A 25,142-nucleotide genomic window follows, 5' to 3' on the forward strand; every position below is an offset into this window, starting at 1 on the left:
AATTTCAATTTGTTAATTGACAAAGTCCAAGATGAAGCATAGATGGTCATAGCAAAACTGCAAGAAAAAAGAGGGAGCCCTAGTCAGATTAATAAAGTCCAGGCCATCCTCTAGTTTAAATATATCTTTATGCATTAAAAAGGCTATAGTCCTGCTACCTAGAGAGTGGGAGGTTTCATTGGATACAATAGAGTTTGCCCAATTTGCTCAGTTGAAAATACCCTTGCTGTTCCTATAGATGGATAGGGGGTCACTCCAGAGACTTCCCATCCCCAAACTATTGAATGTGAGTTTAATGTATGCCAACCAGGGGACTTTGTACGAGTCATTCTGGGCTGTAATCTCAATTAGGGCTTCTCTATACAGGTTTAGCACCTTTATTAACTAGATCCAAAAGGGCAGCAATCTCACCACTTCTGTGATGGGCTTGAGGGCAAGGCCAGTCTCAGCAGCAGGAGAGGGATTGCGCACCCAAGAATAACAACAGCTCTGATAGAATTATTTTTTCCCACATCAAGGGGAGAGGAGTTGCAGTGGCCCCATAACTCTGGGCTATATAATGCAACACTCTTAATCTTTTAGTTATAGATCTGAATCACAAAGGAGAATGGGCGAATTGACACTCTTTTGGCAAACTTCACAGGGGTGGATGTTCTATGGATGATTATTGAATGAGTCTTTCGGGTTTGGGGTTCCCAAGACTCATTGTTTGACTGTTCAATTCCCAATTATTTTAATTTCTTTACTTTCTTTAATGTGTTATAGCCTAGGCTAATGGTACCTCATGATCTCTGCTTTCTAGAATAGACCATAAATTTGGTCTCTAGCCCATGAGTATCACAAAAGAGCAAACATCTTTCCATTATTGTCTGGAGATCTGAGCATTGTTTAACGCATTGTTATGTTCAACAGATTACCTGGGAGGTTCATGCCCACTAAAGCCTCCCACAACTCCATTCTTGGGACAAGGTCAAATGCTGCACTCAAGCCAATGACGGCAACACAAAGAGTAGGAAATTTCTATTCAGAATATATGAGGCTCATTGAGTTTCATTTAGTGATACATAGTGGATCACACATCAACCTATCATGAATATTAATAAGGATAGGTTGCAGGGATGGTGCAGGGATGGTGACCTGCTATGGTTAGCAGACCGCCATGTCTTAATTGCTTTTTTATAAAGCAATTTATTTTCGAAATGCAGCCCATTTTCCTTAAAGGAACACAGGATGTGTTACAAAAAATAAAATGAAGTAGACAGTGGTGCCTTTGCCCCCACCATCTTAGCGAGCCAGTTTTGCTTGACTACATAGGAGCCAGGCTCTTGGTTCTAACATGAGGCGAGGTTTGTAGTTATTTTCAATGATGTCTCTTCTACTGCTTCATCAGAAAATCCATCCTCTGTCATCAGCATGCATCCATTATGTTTTGAAAGTAGAGTGACATGCTACATGTTCCCTCACATAACATGGAATAGTAGTATGGTCCCTGAAATAAGAATGTAAGTGTACTTTAATAAAGTATTGTCAGTTTGTTAACAATGTTTTGCATTTTGTTAAGAATTTGCTTCCAATGCTTAGACTTTGTCTACATGTTTAATTAAAGATATCACCTTTAAATCCTTGTGGAATATTGTGCACCTGCTGAGTGACTATTACCCCAGGTGCATATTTTACCTTTGTCTCAGAAGGGTTGTTTAAAACCTGGCCTACGTAGACCTGCTGGGCACAGTTAGCATGCTTGAGTATTCCAGTCATGGACACTGTTTCTCTTAGATGGGAACGGTGTCACTTTCATCAAACTCCTTTTTACCGAAGAGCTGTACGCCTTAAAAAGTGCCACTAGAGAGTACTCTGACAAGGCCAAAATGCCTATTTTGATCTTGGCTTGCTATACAAAGAGTTGGGATCACAGAAAAGCTACAGTTGTGGCCCAAAAACAAAAAGATAATAGACATTGATCTTGAAAGCTTTTTTCAGCACTAGGACTTGCATTTACCAAAAGCAGTGAGAGCGCCCTGGTTCACCCCAAGTCCTCGACTGAGATGTATGTTTTTATCTCTAACACTGACAATATATAAATTGAATTTAATTGATTGCAAAGTTAAGTGCTGGTTCACAAGCATAGCCCTGTTTACAGGGCACAATCTCTTCTTGTGGAAGGAGACTTGCAAGCCAGGCTTCTGGGTGGCCTAGACACACCAGAGCACCATGATCACTGTGGCCTAACACACCTCAGTAGCCCTATTTGAGGGGTCGCCTAATTCTTTCCATCGGGGTGAGTGAGCAGCTGTTGAGAACAGCCATGTCTGTTCACCGTGTTGCACCATGGAAGTGTTGTGTATATCTACTTAGTAAGGAGTCTGCCGGAAAGAATAATCTCATCTTCTGTTGATCATTCCTCCTTTCCGCCTGACTCAGTACACGTTCCTTTTTAGACGTCACTACCACATCAATGATTAATGAATCATGGTTCCCTTTCCTACAGAAAAGTAAACTAGTGTTGAAGGCACATTTGATGAAGTTGCGCACTTTCGTGTGAATCATGACCCATTACTCCGGGTTGTATTCCAAAGCTTCCAATAGCTCGCCAGCTTAGAGCACGTTGTACTCCAGCCTAGCTAGAATGTGACCTCTACATCCGAGGACTCCAGTTTTCACTGCTATTAGGTGTCATCAGGTTGTGGGTACAGTTTTTTGAGGACGCAATGCCTAAATAGTACAAACATGATACTAATTAGCATATGCAATGCACAGGTATGTCACTGGAAGTGACGTCTCTCAAAATGAAGCCACTCCCCTATCATAGCCATGCTAAATTTCATGATGGTCACACGGGCTACACATAAATACCATTAATTAACCTACAAAACAAATATGCACTCAGTGGTTGTTCTGAAAACCTGGCATGGAGCCATACCTTCTCAACCTACGTTGGACACACTACGTGTAATATAACAGGAAAGTTGCACAATTGTTTAATATGAGATTTCAGCCCTGCATTCAACAGATCATGCCTCACCTCTGAGATCAGCCAGTACCAACCTCTGCGTTTCATTTGGATTGAGCTATTATGTGATAAGTGCACCAAGTAATTGATGGTTTTTGGTGTTGTTGCAGAACCTCCCAGTCAGCCCCTTGAACTGACGGTGGAAGATGTCACCGATACCACGTTGTTGGTGAAGTGGAAAGCTCCAGAGCAAGTGGGAGCAGCCGGGCTGGATGGATACCTCGTGGAGTACTGCAAGGAAGGAAGTAGGTTATGTTTTTGTCTATTTGAAGGCCATACAGCACCAATCTATAACCAAGACTGTATAGCTGTAAGCCTGAAAGCGGGAGAAAGATGCGTTGATTCTATCCAGGTTTCACAGCATGCAGTAGGAGGCCAATGGTACATGGAAAATCTAGCACACGTTTCACACATTTGTTTAATACACAGCAAACTGCAAATATTATTGTTTTGCCTGCAATTGAAGACATTGATCTCATGCAAGATCTTTGCCCTAGATTGAAGGACATTGGCAGTTCTTTCGTAAATTGAAAATGTAAATGTGGCACATGTCCACAGTAGCAACATGAGAATTGTGAGAGAGAAGCCATGTGGTATGATGCGATCAGGATACATCCTCGGGCTTCTTGTCCCAAATAATTGTGTGACTTTATTGTATGTTCGTGCTTGCATTCACAGAAAGTGCTTGATTAAAAGCCATAATTCACAGAAAGTGCTTGATTAAAAGCCATAAACATTTGTCAGTATAGAAACAAAAATCTGTACATCTGGTGTTGGGCTGTCAGACATTGAGTGCTAAGGGGTCGGTCACTACGTAGTGTTTTTGCAGTAGAAAAGTACACTTTAATTGAAAAAGTCATGGCAGTAGTGCTAAGGATGTCGGGGTCATGACCTGAACAATAGGATTCATCAACCATTAGCCCTTATTTCTTTCATTGAGAAAAATGGTCTACTGTAGTCTCAAGCACAAGTCGTGTTCCCTATCAGACTCCAGAGCCAGTGCACCACATGATGCATTTCATGCATTTTTTTAAATTAAACCTATCATTCCACCTTCCGCCTGTATTTCACTTTTAACAGCCTGCTATAGAAATAATCAACGAAAAGCACCGTTGCTGCAGGGGGAGGCAAGCATACTCCACCTTTTAAAACTATTTATGATAGTAAAGCTTGTTGTCATCTTGTTAACTACCCGCTAAAGTTGACTACTGGATGAAACCTCTCTTGAAAACGTAGGCCGTAGTAAAAACAGTCTCTATATATTTAAATCATTGTGACTCAGTGTTTTTGCCACAGCAAAGAAAAGCTAATTCATTCTTTTCACATGGACAAGTGTAGGTCATCTGTACAGTTGTCTGTCCTATTGAACAGTCTTTGAACGTTCTTATGAACCTTCCTTTTAGGAACCTGTTAGTGCTTCTCCTGATGATGTTTCACCTTCAGCAGCTGCGTGCTCAAGGATTCTGGCTCAGATTTGAGCCACCCTGACCCATCGGGGCAGAAGCCACACCTTCAGTATTGCATGCTCCAGATGAACATCGGTAGATTCTGAAACTGCAGAAAGCTTTCCATATTTAACTCCAAGTTCTAGCATTTTCTAGGAGGCTTCTATTCTAAATGGGTTGGTTCAATAATCTATGTCTTTGGCCTCTGTGTTTTATCTTCACCCAGATGTATAAATTCAAACTGGCCAACAACTACCTTTAATCACTTATATAGACAAGAGAGAAAAATGAGAGGATTGTCAGGTAAGCAGTCGGGGGCCTGTTCCAAAAGCCATTTTCCATCATAAGCATAAGTTTAAGACAAAAACCCTTGTTTTATGTATCTCAGGAATTCACAAAGTGATTTCTAGGGGCATAAATACATTTATTGCTGCAGTTGGGGATGACTCTGCAGTAGTAAATCCCACTCGAGTGGTAGGAAGTGGGCATTTTAGGACTTATTTTGCCTTGGAAATTTTGAAACATCCACAAACATATACATTAGTGGGCATTCCGAAACTCCTTTCCTGAGTCTTTTAACTCTGGAAATGGTTTAAAATTCACTCCAGCAGAGGGCTGGAGTAACTCTCTTTGCAGGATGAGAAGGGAAGTGGATCAACCCTAGATCTTCTGTTTGTGAAAGATGAGGTAAAAAGTTTTCCCTCAGAAGAAAAAAAACACATACATTTTCAAAGAGAGGCTCCTTTCCTTCTATGGGGATTGCTATCCTCTACAGAGCTGTGCACAGTAAGGATAGATGCCCGCAGGAATTGTCATATGCCTTTCCAAGTAGTGTGTCTGGAAACCTAACTGGGACAGTTTTCTTGGCGTACCACTGAGAATGCTTGTGAACAGAAAGAAATGTAAAGTACGCCCATGCAGACATGTAAATTTCCAGCCCTGTGGAATAAGGCTCGAGGTCTTTACTCTCTCTCAACTTTTTCTCCTCTTTTTACTCCTTATGATGTTTTTCAGAAAGAGGAAATTAATGAGCAATGACGTTTTTCATGGGCTGGATTTTTTTCCTTATGATGTATAAGATTTACACAATGGGAGAACCTTTGGTTAATTTTCCGTTTTTCTCCTTTTTTTGTAAAACAATCAAATATTTGTAAAACAAGATCTTTGGGTCCTCCCAAAATTAAGTGTACAGGGTTTCCAGAACTTACTCTTTTCTTCTTTGAGTACATTAATATGTTCCTTTTGAATAAGAGTTTATTTCAATTTTTTTGCAATAGGATCTCAGTGGTTTGTTCGTCCACCCTGAAGATTTCAGCCCTCCATAGACTCTGTGTCTGATCAATGCTGCACACTATCAATCGTGCGGTGTTCCTTCCCTTGACATAAAGTACTCCAATGCTAGTTCTAGTTCTATTCTATGTGCTCTTTAGAGACTAGTATGCAGGATCATCATCCTAAACAATTCAGGCTCTTTCTAGTACTATTTTTAGAATAGGATTCCTTATCCATGATTTTCCAATTTCCTTTTGCCTATTTCCTCCTGTAAGTATTTAAACCATTCCTTCTTGTTAACCAGATTTTTTAATTTGGTCCTAGTGATTGGCTAGCTCACTTACCAATTATTGTTCTCTAAACTTCCAGGAACCAAATAGAAACAGGTTTTTTCCAACTGATAGGGTGCGCATAACAACTCTAACTGGAAAAGGTGGACTATGCTGAAGGTGTTCACGTTTTATGTATTTCTCAAGATTAATGAATTATGTAGCCCATTAAACATGTTCATTTCGAATGAATTCAGTTAAGCTCTAGAAGAGTGTTTTTGATGATCCTTTAACCAATCTCAGCTCATCAAGATCCTAAAGTTTAAAGACAAAACGCCTCATTCTGAGGCTGGCAGTCACAAGACCACCAGCCTCACAGTGGCGGTCAGACCACAGCACCTATGGTGGTCCAACTGCTGCATTACAAATTTGGCGGTCGGACCGCCAACCGACCGCCACCTCCACCAGGATCCATGATCCCAACGGGGTGACGGCAGTCTTGGATGCATAGCATGGACAGTGCAGAGGCCTCCCTGCCCAGCACCATCGGAATGTGCACAGACAGTGCCCATTCCGAGGGTGCTTGTTGGCCCCCTCTGTGCTATGAAAAAGCACTTGGCTCCTTTAAGGGAGACGAGTACTGTCTTGTAGCACTGCTCCAACTGGTCAGACAGGCGGGAATGCTCTATTTCAAGGTTTCTTCGGGTCAGCCAGGTCAGGCCGGTGTACACCTTGTAATAGAGATGAGGGACACCATGGCAATGGTGGTGGCATCCTCCCTGCGTGCTTGCAGTCTGTTGGGACTGCCAAACTCGCAATGAGCCCCAACGTCCATGACAAATAAATATATAGCATAAACTTCTCCTTTGTTTCCTCCTTGCTTATGCTGTTCTGCTCCCTAATCTTTCTTACTGCTTTGTGTTTCATCTTTGTGTGCTCGCTCAAGTGAGAGTTAAATCGTAGTAGCTGTTCATGTAAGTTGTGATATACTTTGATAGCAATAGTTTTGTCACCTCATTTGCGTGAACTATTTCTCATTCCAAGGTAGTGCATACCCCCGATAAACCTTCCCAACGGCCTATGTTAAAGCCATGGTGCAAACTGCAGTGGATCAGGCAATTACATGATTGAATGTGTTACAGCACTAATACACTAATAAGCGTTAGGGCAGCTACAATTTGCAGCTGCATCACTTCTCCTCTGTCATGTGCTCCAGCTGCAGATTCTCATCAAAGCTCTCACACTCACTTTGCCATGTCAAAATATATACGGTTGCAGCTGTATGATTGTTCACTGCTCCTGTTATTCCCTTGTCTTTTTGTTTAGCTCACATAGAACAATTTGTGCTTCATTTAAAGGAGAACTGAGACATCAACTAAAAATTCATGAGTGCTCTTCTATCTGTCACATAGTGATGGAACAACTTCATTTTATATTGAGCTTCAGTGGTCTCTGCCATTGAAAACACCTTTATGGGCAGCTAACGCAGCACGGCCATCTCCACGGCATCAGAAAGCCCACCCTCCTTAGGGCGAGCCTTCTTACACTGTTTAAACCTACTCAGGACCACCAATCTTAGGCTGAAAAAATTAGGAAAGTCCACAACAACCTAGAATACAGCTCTAAGTGCATCAGGGACACTGATCTTTTGTGTGCCAAAATTAAATATACGTATATGTGTATGCATGTGTGTGTCTATATCTATATCTATATATATATAAAATATGAAACTGAATGTGAAAATAATTGCATATATTAAAAATAAATATTATTCAATGATATAATAATTAAATAACTTTTTTTTTTAATTTAAACATAAACATAACTTTCATTTTTAAGAAAGAAATTAAATTCATACAAATTATTTCTATACATATCTTTTGTAATTCAAAATAGATAATAAGTAAATACAAATACATTATTTTAGGAGGGATTTCTTAAATGAATATTCCAACAAATATTTTTCTTTAATTTAATATATTCAAATTAATTTAAAACGTATGTAAAATAAGTTAATAGTTTAAAGTTATTTATTAGTAACTCTTTACATGTAAGCAGATATCTTCGCCAACGAGGTGGAGTCCTCTGAATGGTAAACTAAAGATAGACGTGTAAAGGTTTATTAAACATAAAGGCATAGGAGAAATATTTTAATGTAAATATTAATGTTAATATTTTATATACGTATTTTAGTGTATCTAATTGAAATGTAAAATATATTTTTTTTAAAATATTAAATTACATTTTAATTATTTTTCAGAGGTTTAAAATAAAAAATAAAAAAACCTAAGGTATAAAATATCTATAGTTTATTGTGTATTAAAAGTTTTCAAAAGTAATGTACAGGATTAAATAGAAGCAATTTAATCATATTTTTGTACACACTAATGTTATGTTAATTTTTCATTTATAAAAGTAGGTTGAACTATGTAAAATTGAAATACACATTTGTTTTCATTTTATATAGTTGTGTTAGCATCAAATGACTTTTATTTATATTTTTAACTAGTTTAAGTGATTTAATTTAGTTTAACATGGTTTCCTATGGGATTTTATATTAAGTCCCTACCTCCATTATTCAGTGTTACTATACCAGTGGCTGGCCATGTGATGTGCTTGACTTACTCCAGCTCTGAACTGGAGTACGTTTACAACTGTTTTGGACCCTTTTTGCTGTGGTAACTTTAGAAGTGCAATTTGTGAATAGAAATGGTCTTACTCTTTGTGGGTGTGTGCAGGTCCCTCCCAAAGCACCTCTTTACTCCTCCCTTCACCCCTCCCATTGTGTAGCAAGTATTCCCCATTTTCCAGCCACTCTCCTCTGTCCCATTGATAGTGACTACTAAAACATTTACTTATGTGTGTGGAGACTTTGAAGTCGGGTAGAGATTTACTCACAGGCAAAGATAGCAGAGGCGGAAGTGAAACCTTCGCACGTAGGTTTGGGATTAACATTTTGTGGTGTGTGAATAGTTTTATAGTAGTACTATTAACGTATTACAAAATCTAGTTTGTGAATAGGCCCCTGAAATATTTGGTGCACACTTCTTTTTTTCCCCTTTTTAAGCTGTGTTTCTCAACATATAACTTCTGCATGGTACACCACATAACATAACAAAACATTGCATAGCAACATAGCATAACAACATAGCATAACAACAAAGCATAACATATTATAATAACATATAAACTTGTGTCCAACTCATAAATCACTTAGGTAGTGTGCGTACACCAAGTTTTTTTTCTTTATCTGAAAGAGAGTATCTGAGTAAGTGTTCACAAAGGTGACGAGCTGATCAGTGGATGCCAGAAATATCTCAGATTTGCTTCTTCTGTATTTTACAAATCCATAAATATTTGGACTAGAGCAAATCCGAAATTGATTGGATTATGTCCAAGCTACCATTAAGTACAGCTTTGTCAGCTGCATGTTCTATTGAGCATCTTAAGGATGCACTGTTACTTTAGATTTGCCCCAAAGCAAATCTCTGTGGATATGTGGAAGAAAACAGTTGGGAGTCTGAAAGGCTCTGCATTCCTTAATTTGATTCAGACCTGTGAACAGAACCAAGATGTAAAATGGTTTAGCTCGGCAGATGGTGTTTGGGAGGATTAACTGATCTTGAACTATCCCTCACTGGAAACGTTATTGTGCACATACATGCTTCTCAGCTTCATATCCGTGGCAGGATCTCTCGAAAGAACAGAACTGCTACTGCCCTGAAACCTGCACAGATTGGCTCAGGGTTTGCATACACCCAGCTTTGTTGAGGCGCAGAGACCATAGCCGGCGCACTATTAATATTATTGACCATGTGGAAAACTACCAAAGGAGTATTAAAGATGCTTACTTTGTGCATTGACCACAGCTTTCACTTGACAAACCAATGAATTCTTAGAGTTTTACTCTTGCATATCCATGTAGCCAAATATTCTATAAGTTCCAGAATAGAACAGTCTGTAAATGGAAAGTGTAGGTAATAAAACATTTCTGTTCCTATACTGATGTCCCACCTTCGTTTCAAGGTTCTGGTTTTTCAAAGAACTAAATACAACTAAAGTGGCTATTTCCAATGGAGGCCATTGCAGCTAACATTAGTGAAGGCTGCAAATCCTCAAGCCTTCAACGGATTCTGCTTGAAATAGCTCTCACCTGTCGGTTCACTTGCAGTGGAATTTACTGCCAGAGGAAGCAGGACTGGTCACTGCTCCAAGCTTTGCAAAAATAGAATTCGGTGGGCCAAGGGCGGTATGGCCAGTAGTGATACAAGAAATCCCATAAAATGCCAGTAGGACCAGTGGGCTATTGCAATGTGGTGGATATTGCTGTAGGCGATACTGGGCTCTGCGGCCGGGATTCTGAAGTGGAATGAGAGTCTGACACGGATGCAGCAACGTCACTCAGCCCACCAGTCAGCCCAGAGGGGACACCAGGAGACTCAGCAAAGCTCTGCCATCAGCAGAAGACGTCTAAAGGGAACATTGGTGAATGTACCAAGAGGTATCTCCGTGGCTAAAGTGGACAGGCATATGCTTGCGTCAGTCATTTTGACTCACTGACTGGCAGCCACCTGGCTCAAGAACAGCCTGGCCTACTCTCCCGCTGTAGTGACTGAAACTGAGACAGTGTAATGTTTCTGAGTTATCAAGAGCACATTTTTACCTGAACTTAAACTATTTGCCCTAAAAATGTCCAATTATTTTACTTGTGATAAGAGACCCTGTGTGGTTTTGTGACTCTTATCTGCTTCTAGATTCTGTTTCCGATTCCAAGAAACAAAGCTCTGTACTTAAAGTACTTACTTTAACCCGTGATTAATGGCGTTCACTGGCTCCAACTATGAATAACAAAATATTCTGTTTGGAAATCTCCAAATGCTCACATACGACCTTCTGGTTTTGACAAGATTCGAATCTCTGACTTACAGGTTACACAGAGTGCTACATGAGGTGCATTAACCCACTAAGATAATGCATATGCGATGGATGTTTCTTTGACCATATCATTAGTTCGAGGTGTTCTTTGCCATTTCCTAAAAGAGTATGGTCAGTTTTTTCACCACTCCTGATGGCACGTGTCTTTGTAGTGTTTTGTTTTCTGAAGTTCCCATCCTGCACAAGAGGGAATCCTACCCAACAATGATCTAGACTGCCCCTGCCACAGTACTCCTCCCCCGTCCTACCCGGGTAAGGCCTCGCTTTCACTTTAACAATCATTATGAGGTTCAAAGAATAAAAATATCCTAGCGTGCCATTTTTCCGGACAAACCAAAACACAGAAACAAAACAGACACAAAAGAACAGGTGGTGTGGAGGGGGTGGGGCATTCTACATTGGTAAGGGCGGTGTCCACGACGCACAAGGGCCTCTCTGTGTAATGGCAGTAAGAGAGGGGGGCGAGGAGGTAATGGAGGACACCTCCAAACGCACTGCGCTCATGATTAGGACACCAGTTTAAAATGTGGGAATGATAAGTAAAGCTTCCGGCGCCCTCAAGTGATACCGAGGTGTACAAAGGATTGCATGTTGGTCCACAAATGACAGACGTGTTTATAGAATCGGCCTGCAGATTCTTTTAAGTGGAGATTTAAATGTATTACTGTGTTACATATACACTCGGTTTATGGTTATTCTGTGGGTGTACATGTGGCCTGGGGGTCGGTAAATGGGTATTCAAATGCGAGTGCACGAAAGGCGGGTTTGCCAACGTGATTTACATCCACAAAGAGATTACTTTGAAGGTATTCACAAACAATTCTACCCTTACCCTAGTCATATAACATTGGATGTTTCATTCCTCAAACACGTCTGCAGTTGTAGGGTGATGGCAGGCAGGAGTATGCAACAGACCTTGTCTGTAGTATGCCTGTCACGTTTGTGAATCCCAAAATGTTGTAGGGCTTTACATATGCATGGCTAGACTGGCTCATGTTTTTATACTTGAGCCACAGGGGAGTAAATTCTTTTGAATTGCACATTTCTCTAAGAGAGATTATTCCTCCATTTGCAAAAGTGAGGGAGGAGCGCAGAAGAGTACGGAGACGAACTGGTGTGGTCGTCACTCTTATCGGAGATTGATAAAGAAGTCTTGAGAACAACTCACTCTTTGTGGTGCTGCGGAGAATGACAACGGACTGTTGAGATCCAAACAGACTGATGCCTCCCTGATGAGAGAATCAGTTATGAAAGACATTCAGTTGCACATTCTTATTTCCTTTCTCCGTGTTTGGTACGATTTGGTGACTTAAACTAAGATTCCTAAAGCTACTCTGATCTGTGGTGGTTCTAGTAAACCCTGACTGTGAAAGGATTCGGTGTTATCTTTTATTTTCTATTTTGATATGTATTGACATTATTAAGCGTGCATTGGCGTACAATTGCATCCTGTCTGTCCCACACTGCATTGGAAGCCTCATTGTGCTGGGCAGAGGTATCTCACCTTCATCTTCTATGCTGCTTCTTGGCAAACACAGTCAGGTGCCCCTCCTCTTGTACAAGTAGTTCTCTTCTCTTTTTGCCATTTCCCGCCTCCAACCTTTTAGAATTGACACTTGGAGCCTGCAAAAGTAGGAGGTGTTAAAAATAGCCGTAGGGTCAAAGGACACAGCCTGACTCTGCAGTTCCCAACAGGCAGAATGTGATTTTGTTAACCTGCCGCTGAGGCAGCTGTCTATACAGTTCTTAGCGTCTCAAAGTGCAGTATGACCTGCCACCGTGAAGCACTAGAGCGCCCTCACGACTCTGCTTATGACGCACATTACACCGTAGCTTTTAAGTGCTCCTATAAATAGTGACCGACCGAGAGTACATTATTTTGTCTTAGAGCAGATTCATCCCTATCCGAGACGCTGTCGGATGCAATGTTACATTTCCTTGACTGTTCATGGGCTACATGTGCTTGTGAATGGATATGTTGGAAATGGTTCTTTCTGGACAAAAGTGGGTGAGAGTAGAACGTAACGCCGAGTAGTAAGCTTAGGTTTCTGCATGTTGTGTGCTTTCCAATACAAAGACGGATACTCGATGGATGTTGGATGGGTGACTGGAAATTTCCTTAGGAGCGTATCCTTCTCTGCGCCTCATTCCAGAGCTATGTAGTCATTAGCAAGATATGTCTAATCAGAGTGTATCCGATGGATTACACAAGGAGTGGAGGGTTTAATTACTGGATGTGTTGAAATGAAACCATCATTGAAAGGGGAGATAGGTGGCTCCTCACTGTTACTTATACTTTTCAGTGACAAAAGTAAAGCGTGAGCTCGTTTTTGAAAGATCTGCAGGCGTACAAGAGCTCTTGGTGCCACCGTGCTCCTGGAATCCATACTCAGTTGAACCCTGAGGGCTGAATTCAAGCGAAGAAGTGAATGGAAATAAAGTCACTCATACTGATGCCTTGACCACCGACTGTGTGCTGTGGGGACTAGTCGCACATAACGTAGGCTGAGGTCTGCCTCATCACACGCTATGCCATAAGGGAAAGTTGTACATCTATCTCATTTGACTATTGTTTGGTGTTTTCCAGATTACTGCTTTAGTGCAAGAGTTGGACGTTTTTTCATTGATCCAAATTTTTTATATATTTACCCAGACTGTGAACTCATTTTGAAGTTTAACACATATTTTTGGTTCTCACCTGTTAAAAAATTAGGGGCTAGTTTCTGTATATGAGTTGAAGATATTGTTCTAGGGTCAGGCAAGGTACAGTGTGACGTGTTAGTCTAACTTAAAAGTGCCCAGCGAAGGAACAGAATAGCTAAATTTATGCAAGACTTTAGGAATACCAACATGATATGAACATGAGACATATATTAGATCTAAGTTGAAAGTCAGATGGGTTTCCTGAAAGTTTGCTATGGCTTTGACCCAGGTCGATGCTATCATTAACTTGCCTCTTTAGTCTAAATGAAAAAGTGTGCATGGTTATTTTGTTAGCTTGGGGGTTCACCCTGTTATCCAAAGTACGAGGCACTTAAACTCAGCACTATTGTGTATGTCTATTGATTCAGATTGCCAGCACTAGCTTCTAACATTGTGGCTTCCTCTCAAAAATCAAAAAGATGCCCTGACTCATGGACAGAATCTTAGCAACAATAACTTAGTTTTCTAGCATTTGGAACTATGTTTTCACTACTGTGTATTTCCTATTTTGGGTCGCCGATAGTTTGCTATGTTCTTATCTTTTTGTTCATTTTCTTTAAAACTTAGAAGTTTGTTTTTGCCTTTGGACATTTAGCTCTTCCATGCACTCATTTAATTCCCGTTGGGCTCCTTCCTGGCTCAAGAGTACGTCACAAGAAGTGACATAGCTTACACAGTGCTGGGAAGGGAAGACTTACTGGAAAGGGACACTGTTATCTGACGTATGGTAGGTATGCTGATAAAATCATGTCTCTTCAATGGCTCTAATAAATCTGGTTCTAATAAATTATCTGGCATATACAGATACACAGAATATGTAATCTCTCGTACAGATCAAAAAGCACTATGTGGGCTAAACTGCATTTGAGCCCTGTTTGTGAGTCACTGAGGCCATGTTTGTTGGATGCAGCAGCTGATGAGAAGCTCCATAGAACACCTTGACCTTTGCTACTGGCCACCTGTGAATGGCTCTTGTTTGCCAGTGCAACGAGGTGACTTCTGAACATAACACACCTACCACTATGAGGTCCGGCCTTTGACCCTAATGAAGTGTGTTTTTACTATTTTAACTCCACACATGCTTTTATAGTGGTAAAAGTTATAAAGCGGAAGCGGATCGAGGCAAATATAACTGCACTTTTAATGTTTTTATACACTCGCTCTAGACTACCTAAACACACTACGGGGATCGGTCCTCATAACTCACCGGTTCTCACAAGGATAGTGTTTGTTTGGGTCCGACAGGTTTTTTTTATGTGACCAAGTGCTAGGCAGAAGAGATTTCTGAAGCTGTAACCAATAGGAAAATGAGGCCTACCCAAATACTGTAAAGCACAAGCGAAAGAATAATGGCTATATAATTTTTCATGAGGCATCTCTTCCTCTTTTAAACAATACTATTACCGATATTTCAGATCGTAATATTGCCTTAGGGTGAAGGAATGCAGGATACTAGCTAGAAAATGTGTGTTCAACCTTGTAATAGTCTCAGAAACAAATACATGTTTTAGGAGTAAATAACATAAAATGTCTCTTTCCCAGTGCTTAATTTGTAAATAAAAACGTGCTGGTGCCCAAAGCTTTCCTATGAAACACACGGCTGGTGCAATTAAATGTGCGCGCACACAATACTGAGCCATCTTAGGCCTCGCTCGAAAATGTGTGTTCAACCTTGTAATAGTCTCAGAAACAAGTTCATGTTTTAGGAGTAAATAACATAAAATTTCTCTACCCAGTGCTTAATTTGGAAAATAAAAACGTACTGGTGCCCAAAGCTCTCCTATGAAACACACGGCTGGTGCAATTGTGTGCACACACAATACTGAGCCATTTTAGGCCTCTTTAATCCATTTACAGTGACCTCCTGCCCCTTCAGCTCACTCTTGCAGCTTTCTGCTTTCTCCCTTTGAGATGTTTTTTCACTTTTCTCTTTCTCCGTCTTTCCCATCTGTGTATTTTGCTCGCAGTAAATGCTTGAGGTAGAAAAATATGTGCCTGCCCTCAAAAATAGTGCTGGTGCCCTGCAACGGAAACCGCCGGCTCAAATTAAGCACTACTCTTAGCACATGCAAGCAATTGTTTATTTCGTCAAAGACCATACTTTCCTTACTTGCGCTCAAATATTTCTTGTGTGCTTTTCAAAATGGGTTGTGCGGAAATATAGTGGAATATCATCATCGTACAAGTGAGACTGCAGGTCATGGGTCTTATTTGCCTTTCGGATGAGTAAATGGCATATTTAAAAATGTAATGTTGGTAGAAGAAAGTTTGAGAAACTTAGGCCCATATTTATTCTTTTTTAGCGCTGCATTTGCGTCATTTTTTGACACAAAAGCAGCGCAAACTTACAAAATACAATTGTATTTTGTACGTTTGCACCGATTTTGCATAAAAAACAGCGTAAATGTGGCACTAAAAAAGTAGAAATATGGACCTTAGTACACTCTACATTCAGAACAGACCTGCAACTTTGAGTTTTTTTACCATGTGTGCAAAGCAGAGAGAGAATTGCCTTCCTGGCTGTGGAACAGAAAGTGCTGTTGAACCGGTGGCAGCTGCCACTGAATGGGAGTGGTGGGTTGGCGGTGGCGCCTGGGGGGGCTAAAAATATAAAGAAATAAAAAAATAAAAAAACGCTTACCTTTCTTCTGGAGACGTGTTATGATCTCCTCTATCCTCTTCCTGGCAGCACACCGGCTCCCAGCCAATCACGACGCTGCTGTCACCACCCTGACAGCAGCGTCATGATCGGTGTGAGCACCCGGCTTTGGCGCTCACACAGGGAGTGGAAGCCTGTGCACTTTCTCCACCCGGCTGTTCAAAACAGCCTGGTGGGTAGATGCAAAGTGCCCATGTCTGTTTGACTGGCTCAACTCGGCCGGCTAAACAGACATGTGCACTTATTGTGCACTCACCACTCCTCCCTGCAGGCCCCTCCAACGCCAGCTGCCCTAACTCGGCTCCCAGGAAACATAAAATTATAATAACACCTTGTTATTATCTTTTTATTTTTTGTTCCCCTTCTGCCTAAAAGCAGTGGAGTGACGCTCCTCTGCCTTAGTGGAGGAGGCGCCCCCGGGTTTAACTGTCACCGTTCTACCCAATGAAGTTGTTATGGAAACAAGTAATCAGAATTAGCAAGATTTCTATGACTATACAAATTGACAGGATTATGTAGGTTGTGTTGGGCCGCCTACCATTCTGTCAGAGTGGCACAGGTAATAATCTCCTCACCTTAGTGGATGCTCACCTGCCATATTTTGAGGACTCCACTTGCCTGGCAGAGGTCTCTGTGCAGCTGTTCTAAAGGCACTGTGCTGAGCGGCTGCCATATCTCATGTGGCCACTCTGCAAATGTGTTATTTTTCAAAAACAAACTCCCAAAGTGGGGCTGCGGCGACAGAAACATGATGGTTCGCTGAACTCTGAATAGAGTGGATGAACCAATGGTATGATGAATATGGTATTTCGCTATTTTGTGATGGATTGCCCTGTCTGACTAACTCCAAATTACTCCCCTAGTCCCTCAATACCTCAGAGAAATGTAAGCCAACGAAATGTTCCATATTTAAAGGAGAGGCGTCTCTTTTCGTTCTCTCTCCCTCCCTACTTCCCAATCTGTGGAATAATTTGCTCCTTTGGTTGAGAAAGACTGTAAATGATCTTAGTTTTTACTGTGCTAGGACCATGTTTTCTAATGTTATAGCATTCTTAGCTAGGATTCACCGTTTTTTTCCAAATTGGCTGCATGCCTCAGTAGCAGAAAGCATTTTATGGTACTCAGGGGCATAACGCAGGCCTGCATAATGCAGGCCCCTGCAGGCACTGCGGTGCAGGGCGCCCCCAACCATTTGGCCCAAGGTCAAGTAATGTCTCTTGAGATATGAGAGACTCAGGGCACCTTTTCATATTCTGCAGGGCGTGGTGGACACATAATTTTAAATTACGTCACTGCTCAACGCTTATAAATCAGTACAATAAATAAAGACATATACAGTGGTTAGAAGGGCAATAGGTGTGTACTTTCTGGGGAAGGTACAGGATGAGGGTATTTTTGTTTTAATAGGTGTGGTGATGACTTACTTGAGGGTGACTGGAATAATTCTGATTTGTACAAATATGATAGAGCCACTGATGGAAGTTGTGCTAGTCACAAAGGAAGGTTTGGTGTCTATTCTCGTTTACTAAGTGTGTTTAGGTGTTTGGATGGGGTGCTTTGAAGGTATACAATGTTTTGCCAAAGATGTTTCATCGACAAAACACATGTAGGTCTTGGGAAGAGTCGTCTTGGGATTTTTTACATTTTGTCAATTAAGACATTTGACATTTTTTGTATAATTGTTGGTAGTCATTCAGCATGGCACATGCTTTCTTCATAGACTGACAGATGATTTCGAATTGTTTATTGTGATTTCTGCAGAGGGGAACTTTGAGACGAGTTTGGCTTTCTTTAAGGTGAATTGTGCAACCTCTGGATATGATTATTGAATAACTTGTGTTACAGTTGCTTCATACTCTTGCCAAGCCTGAGTCAACCCTTGAAAGTTTATACTTGAGTAATCGAGGTTGTTTTGTTAGAAGTTGTGTGTTTTATGGGTGTGTGCTTTATGAAAGGGACATCTTTGACTGAGGTGTGCATGATGGATGTTTTAATGGATTGGAGTATAACTTTAGGAGAGGAGCTGTCTGGTAGAGATGTAGTTTTGTTGGGGACTGTTAGAAGAGCGATGGGTGTAGTTTTTGTGGTGATTATCCATAGTGCATTTTTGGTTGTAGCTTTTTGTTGAGGGTAGAAAAAGTTCGAATCTTTTGTCTCTCTTTCTAGGCATAACGATTTGAGTTCTTTAATGAAAGAAGGGGTGAGCCGTAGATTGAAATCTCTGTGCAATGAAAGGCTTCTGGTATTTGTCTGTGCATTTTGATAACTCTCTAAATGGTGTGATCAATGTTTTTTGGTCTACATTGAAAGAGTGTCTGACTAGTTTCCTGTTGATTAAATTGGAGATGTTGGGCAAGACAGTCTTTTAATAATAATGCATGTGCAGTGAGGCTCTGTTAAAGTTCAAATGTGATGGTTCAACAACTGCTAGTTGTCTTTTTCTTTGTCAAGTCAAGTCTGTGATTGGTCAAAAAAAAACATGGTACTTATGGAGAGTTGGCTGGTTCGTTGGTCCAAAAGGACAGAAAAGGATTTATTTTGCTGCCTGTGCAGAAGACAGTCCATTATTTTTACAGATCTCTGTCAGGCAAGCAGAGATCTCTGTGCTTTCAGAGGATTCATCATAATGGTGTGCCGTCTGAAGATACTACAGTTCTGCCAAGTCAGATCAAGCATGAATTCTGCTCTGAGGAAGCCAGAGCTGTCAAATAGTACTTGCTTGCTGGGAGCAGAGTTTTCATATGTTTTCCTGCCCACAGAGATGCAGGCAGGGAAAAAGACGAAAGGATTGCTCTCAGTGTGTATGGGAACAACGCCAGCTCTCGCAGGAGGGGGAGAGCCGGCTTGGACCATGGGGCATTCAGACTCCCCCATGGTACCCCGCGGTGCTCACTGGGTGCCCTGACAGGCATCAAGGAGACATGGCCGAGACCTGGGTTATGGGTTTCCAGAGCCAAAATTGACCCATGAGTGGGGGCCACGCTGCCCCCGCTCCCCTATTGAATGAAGGCCAGGCCCTGGGGGATGGGGTCCCCAGGGCCGAGATCAGCCCAGGGAGGGGGGCAACAATGCCTCCCTCCCTTATTAAAATCTGAAATACTTCAGGGAGGTGAATGCATCTTTGATTTATTGGAACGCCATCTGTATACGACTGTGACGAGTGGGTTCTTTCTTGTTCTCTCCAGGTGAGAGCAGAGTCCGTGGTTCTTTCTTTAAATTGCTATGAGTATGCAAATGTGCAAATCACCTGGAAGCTCCGTCCGCTTGGCCCTGCATCGTCGACCTCAGTGGTATGCAAAGGTCCTCCCGCATTTTGCCTGGATGATGAACACCTTACCAAAGGGCCTCCCAGTGTGTTTGCTGCTGATTTTGGTGGCACATTCTTGATGCTGAGGAATATGAGGACATCTCCACTAAACAAAGAAGCAGTTACCTCATATAGATAATAGTAAGGACCCTGGCTTGGTGGGGATTTACATCTTTGTAGTTGTGTTGGCCTCACTATAAAAGGATTCATGTTATCACAGAATTCTAGAGAAAGATGCACCAGGAACAATCATGTTGCCAAAACGCACACAAGGTCACTGGTGACATTTTCTTGTGCTACATTGCACAGCTGTGGTATAGAATATATACTGGACATTTACCCAAAGAGATAGAAGGAACCCCACTTGGGTAGATACTTTATGAAAGCTGTGGACTCTTGTTAAATAAAAGGACAGGTGAGGTTACTTTGTGGCCGGGTCACTCACACAGATACTGACACACCCACACAGACACTCACACACCCACTCACAGACGCTCGCAGAGACTCACTCAATCACTCATGCACCCACTCATGGACCCACTCAGAGACTCATGTACTCACTCACAGACTCACCCAGACACTCATGCACCCACTCACAGATCCACAAAGACATTAATGCACCCACTCAGGCTCACACACCCACTCAGAGTCCCACTCAGAGACCCATGTACTCACTTACAGATCCACTGAAAAACTCATGCAGTCACTCACAGATGCACTCAGAGACTTATGTATCAACTCATAGACCTACTCAGACACCCGCGCACCCACTCACAGACCCACTTAACACTCACACACCAACTCACAGACTTACACACAGATTCACGCACCCACTTACAGACCCACTTAGAAACTCATACGACCGCCGTGTTCATAATGTGGCACTCCGACCGCCGCATTGGCGGCGATCTGACCGCCACCACAAGTCTGGTGGTCAAGTGACCACCAGGCTCGTAAGAACCCTGTTTGTCTCTGTAAAGAGACCTTGGCGATGAGCATTTCATTTTTGTAGGATCTCTTTTGTGTGTGTTTTTGAAGGCTAAGGATGCTGGCGAGCATCTGAGGGGATATCATGGCTCTCAACAGAAAATGCCAGTGCCCTACATGTTTGCACGTATATTTCAATATCCTGCAGAGATGGATGTTATCCTCTCTTCTCTTTGATACCTTTCTAAAGTTGCTATATGAAGTCACCTGTAAATATACTTAGTGGCACCGCACCATGCCATTGATGCAACATGTTACTTATATATCAGCCAAAGCTAAGATAACTTACCTTTTCCTAACATGAGTGGAAATACTTTAAAGGTTTTATATCCATACGTTTATATTAAACTGGGACATTCCAGTCACCCCTTTTCAGGCTATTATGGATCAACCAACGTGATTCTGGCCTATTCCTTCGGCCGGGTAAACAATCAAATATGCTTTTGTTTCCAAATATAACACTTACTCTAGCCAATTATAATACATTAGAAGCGTTCATCTGGGCCCACCCATGTATCTTGGCCTTGTTAGTGACCTATGCTATCATGTTCTCCTATCCGGGTCCACTTCCTTTGGCCTCCTATTGCACACGATATTTCACAATTAAACAAAATAGAAGACAGGGCCTATTTCGATACAGATGCTCTAACAACCTTTTTATGTTGATGAACCTATTCAGATTTAAAACTTCCACAAACTAGTTTGAACCTAAACAAGTTTGTAAATTGTATTTAACAAGAATTAAGTTAACTGAGAGAGTCATAACAAGAAAGCCTTTATCCATAGCATTATTTATTGTACACCTCAGAAGTGGGCTGCGATACACTTTGCCATGTGAACTTTCCAAAGGTGACACTTTGCAATGTGAATTTCGACCAAATGAGACATCTTATGAGTGCAATTTACATTGTATGCATTTTTAGAGTGTTTTACATTTAGCATGTTATTTTACAGCCAAGCAAAAGCGGCAGGCGGCTGTCAAATACTTTCAGAATATTGACAAACTGGAGAATCAGGAGACCAATATCATGCTGGTGTCTAATTCCAGAGTTTGCAGTGGAAGCTAAGGAGCTGGGTTCGATATTCGGTCGGTGGAGCAGCATCTCCCTGCGCAGCGCACGCGCCGCAGCCGGTGGCACGCGCTGGAACAGGGCTCCGGATATAAACGGGCCATACATCATGGACAGCTTTGTGAATCATAGCTGCCACGTTAAATTTAACCCTTGTCTTAATAGGCAGCCGTGTGCGGGCGCTGTAACGTCTTGACAGATATCAGCAAATGTGCCTCCGCAATGTGCACTCTCTGCAGTTTGTGCAGCAGCCTGGCTGGCGGGTCAGCACGGACGGTTTTAACTTGCCTTACTCCGAAGAGATAAAAACGCGGTCAGGCTATCAGCGTCTGAGGGGAAGGGGCAGAGGGGGCTCGTGCAACATACACTGCCTCGTAAAGCTGGGAGCCCAAATATAGATGTAAATGCGTTCTGCCTTCGTTTAATGCATTCCGGGCGTTAACTTATCAGAAGCGTTTAATCGTAAATCCAGTCATAAATTCGCCCCATGCAGCTCTATACTGTATCACGTTTATATGCTGCTCACCACCCCTAATGAGGCGTTAAAGTGCTTTACAGTGGCAGCACACAGTACAGTCAGGGGGTAGTGGGTATCCTATAAATGCACTGACAACACAATACCTTACTGTGGGACGCAGAAGCACATTACGGGTACAGGCTAAAATGCACAATTGGAATGTTGCTACATTTGTTGTTGTAAAACTAGGTGGGAAGCGTTTTGGTGTCATCCGTGAGTGATCAAAGAGGTGCCTGCAGTGCTTAATTTGTAAATAAAAACGTGCCGGTGCCTAAAGCCCTCTTTTTAAACACGTGGCTGCTGCAATTAGATGTGGGAACACGTAATACTGAGGCGGCGTAATCCTGAACCCATCTCGGGCCTCTTTATTCAATTTCCAGCCACTCCCTGCCCCTTCAGCTCACTCTTGCAACTTTCTGCTTTCTCCCTTTGTGATGCTTTTTCGTTTTTCTCTTCCTCCGTACGTCTTTTGCTCACAGCAAATGCTTGAGGCATAAGAATAAGCCCCGGCCCTCAAAAATAAGTGCCGGTGCTCAGCAACGGAAACAACAAGCACAAATTAAGCACTGGGTGCCTGGGCACTTAAAACAGCCCTGGAAAAAATATAAATTAATTTTCCATGTGCAGAAGTGCTAATGCACATTAAAACCATCTCCAGAAATTCAAAGCAAAAGAAGCAACTCTTTCAAGTTCTCGCAGAGATTGTGTAATGTGCATCACCACTCCTGGAGGCTGAAACCAGCCTTAAATTGTCAAAACCGGCCTCCTCGGGCTCCAGCCTCCTTTGCCTGGCTGGCCAGTCCAGCAATGCTGGGATAGTCCCCTGTAAGAGACACAATGATCTTGATATTAGGAATGCTCCTTGTGTGACTTACATGGACCTCAGGAGAAGGAAATGTGTGAAATATGGGGACCCTACGAGTAGGAAGGACCACCATATTCTGTTATGTTATGTTCTGTTACATTATTTTATGTACATTTGTAGAGCGATCTTTCACCCAGGAGAGTATCCTGGTGCTGAGCAAGTGTGAGCCTAGACAAACCTAGGACCTAGTGGTACTACTTTAAAAGCCAGGTCTTCAGCTTCTTGTGGAATTCAAGAAGTGAGGAGGAGGCTCCTATGTCAGGCATCAAGTCTTTCCATGCTTTAGGCATGATGTAGGAGAAGGCTGGACCGCCAGAACTTTTTTTTCTGTATGCTTGTGCTTTCTGCATGTAAGAGTCCTGGTGAGCTAATGTGTCTAGAAGGTTTATGAAAGTGGATTCAATTGTTGAGGTTGAATTCTGTAGCCCTTCTGGTGAGTTCTTTTGTTGATCCCAGCATAGAGGTTGTCCCCTTAGTCCAGCTTGCTTGTTACCAGGGGGTGGGTGATGGCTTTACACATGCTGATTCGGTGCCATTTGAAAATCTTCCTCAGCCTCTTCAGGCTGTGGAAACACAAGGCAGTGACAGCACTGACTTTGGCAGTCATGTTGAGTTTGCTATCAATGATGATCCTGGGGTTCTTGCTGTGAGTGGTGGGTGTGGGTATCGGTCCAAGCTCATGCCAGTTACTTGGTCCCAACCATGCCAGCTACACGGACCCAAATAGCTGTAATGTGCTATTAATGAGGCAAATGATGGTAAGTGCACTAATATCCCTTGTGTGAAATACGGTTGACAGGAGCAAGGATTTCCCATGTGTGAATACCGTGAACCTCAGGAACAGGAAAATCCTCTGTGGGAGATGTGTGAACACCAGGAGTAGAAAAGATTCCTGAAGGTCACACCATTCCCAGTAGTTCCATATATGAAATACATGAACACCAGGAGTTAAAAAACATGCATGGCTTCATAAAGACAAAACCAAGTAGGAGGAGCTGCCAATGTAAGGGATAGATGCTCCTTCCCACCAGCAGCAGGTGTGGCTTCTCACACTCCTATGCCTCCAGGACAACATGCAGACCTCACAAATAACAATGGGGTTGCTTTTGGACAAAAATAAGAGAGTCTGCTTCCCTTCGAGCACAAAGAGCAAAAAACATTATCTAATGATCTAATTTTAGGCAAATAATGAAAGCACAGATGCTGAAGCCGGGAGATGGAAGGGTGGAGAGGACAATGGAAGGAGCTGATGCTTTAAAATGAAATTAGGAGAGCTGACCAAGCCAAATTTAGGGATCACAGATAAAGTGAGCCCAAAGGTATGAAGGATTTAAGTGGCTCAAACCAGTTTGTAAAGAGCTAAGTTGACTTCAGGTAACGTGAACTCAGTTATTCACTATAGGTGTGATTCACTTACGTTTTGTCCATCTATATTTCACTTAGGAGTAAAAACAGTCCCCAGTACATTATAGCTCTAGATTCAGAGTTGGAGGGCTGGTAGAATTTTACATTCACTAATGGGATGTAAGAATTTGCCAGCATGATGGACTTTACACATTCTTTTAGGCAGGGCAAGGGATGTGGGTTTTACAGTTGAAGGTTCAGGAATATAGTAAAACTTGCTATCCTGTAAAGGAACTGCATTCCTCTCCTCTGCCCATCGTGCAACGTCGACTTCACTGGTGAAACCTCATGACTGTGTACATTAACTGGTATTCAATTTGCCAGAAGTATCCCCTACTGGAACGCACAATTAGTAAATGCTAGTGAAGTAACACCTTTTACTTAATAGTTCTGCAGGGAAATGACTTATCCACTGGGGAAATATGTTCTTTTTAGAGAAAGCTAAACGGACATGTGGAAATACACATTTCCATTTTATTACTCGCGCATTATTTTGATTTCCAGGCATTCAAAGGTTTCCTGTAACCCTGCTCCTACCCTCAGGCGGAAAGTGTATGGTTATAGGACAAGTATAGTCATTACATCAGCCCCTGAATCCACCTATATTCCTCGTCCAGTAATGCAGAGTTACGCAGCAGAGCGGAACCTGCGCTTGATGTGGTGTTTCCTTTTAAAAGTTTGCCTTCTACCATCTTGTCC

The 25,142-nt window shown here is 42.0% G+C and overlaps 1 protein-coding gene across 1 annotated transcript in view; it reads left to right on the top strand.

Annotated features, from left to right (window-relative positions):
• The window catches only part of MYBPH (myosin binding protein H), a 147,347-nt gene that overhangs the window by 17,703 nt on the left and 104,502 nt on the right, over positions 1 to 25,142 (top strand). Inside the window, exon 2 of the mRNA XM_069238998.1 lies at positions 3,121 to 3,255. Within this exon, the coding sequence (XP_069095099.1) occupies positions 3,121 to 3,255 (135 nt within the window). The remainder of the gene's footprint in view (positions 1 to 3,120; positions 3,256 to 25,142) is intronic.

This window comes from Pleurodeles waltl, chromosome 6 (assembly GCF_031143425.1).
Source record: "Pleurodeles waltl isolate 20211129_DDA chromosome 6, aPleWal1.hap1.20221129, whole genome shotgun sequence".
NCBI lineage: Eukaryota > Metazoa > Chordata > Amphibia > Caudata > Salamandridae > Pleurodeles > Pleurodeles waltl.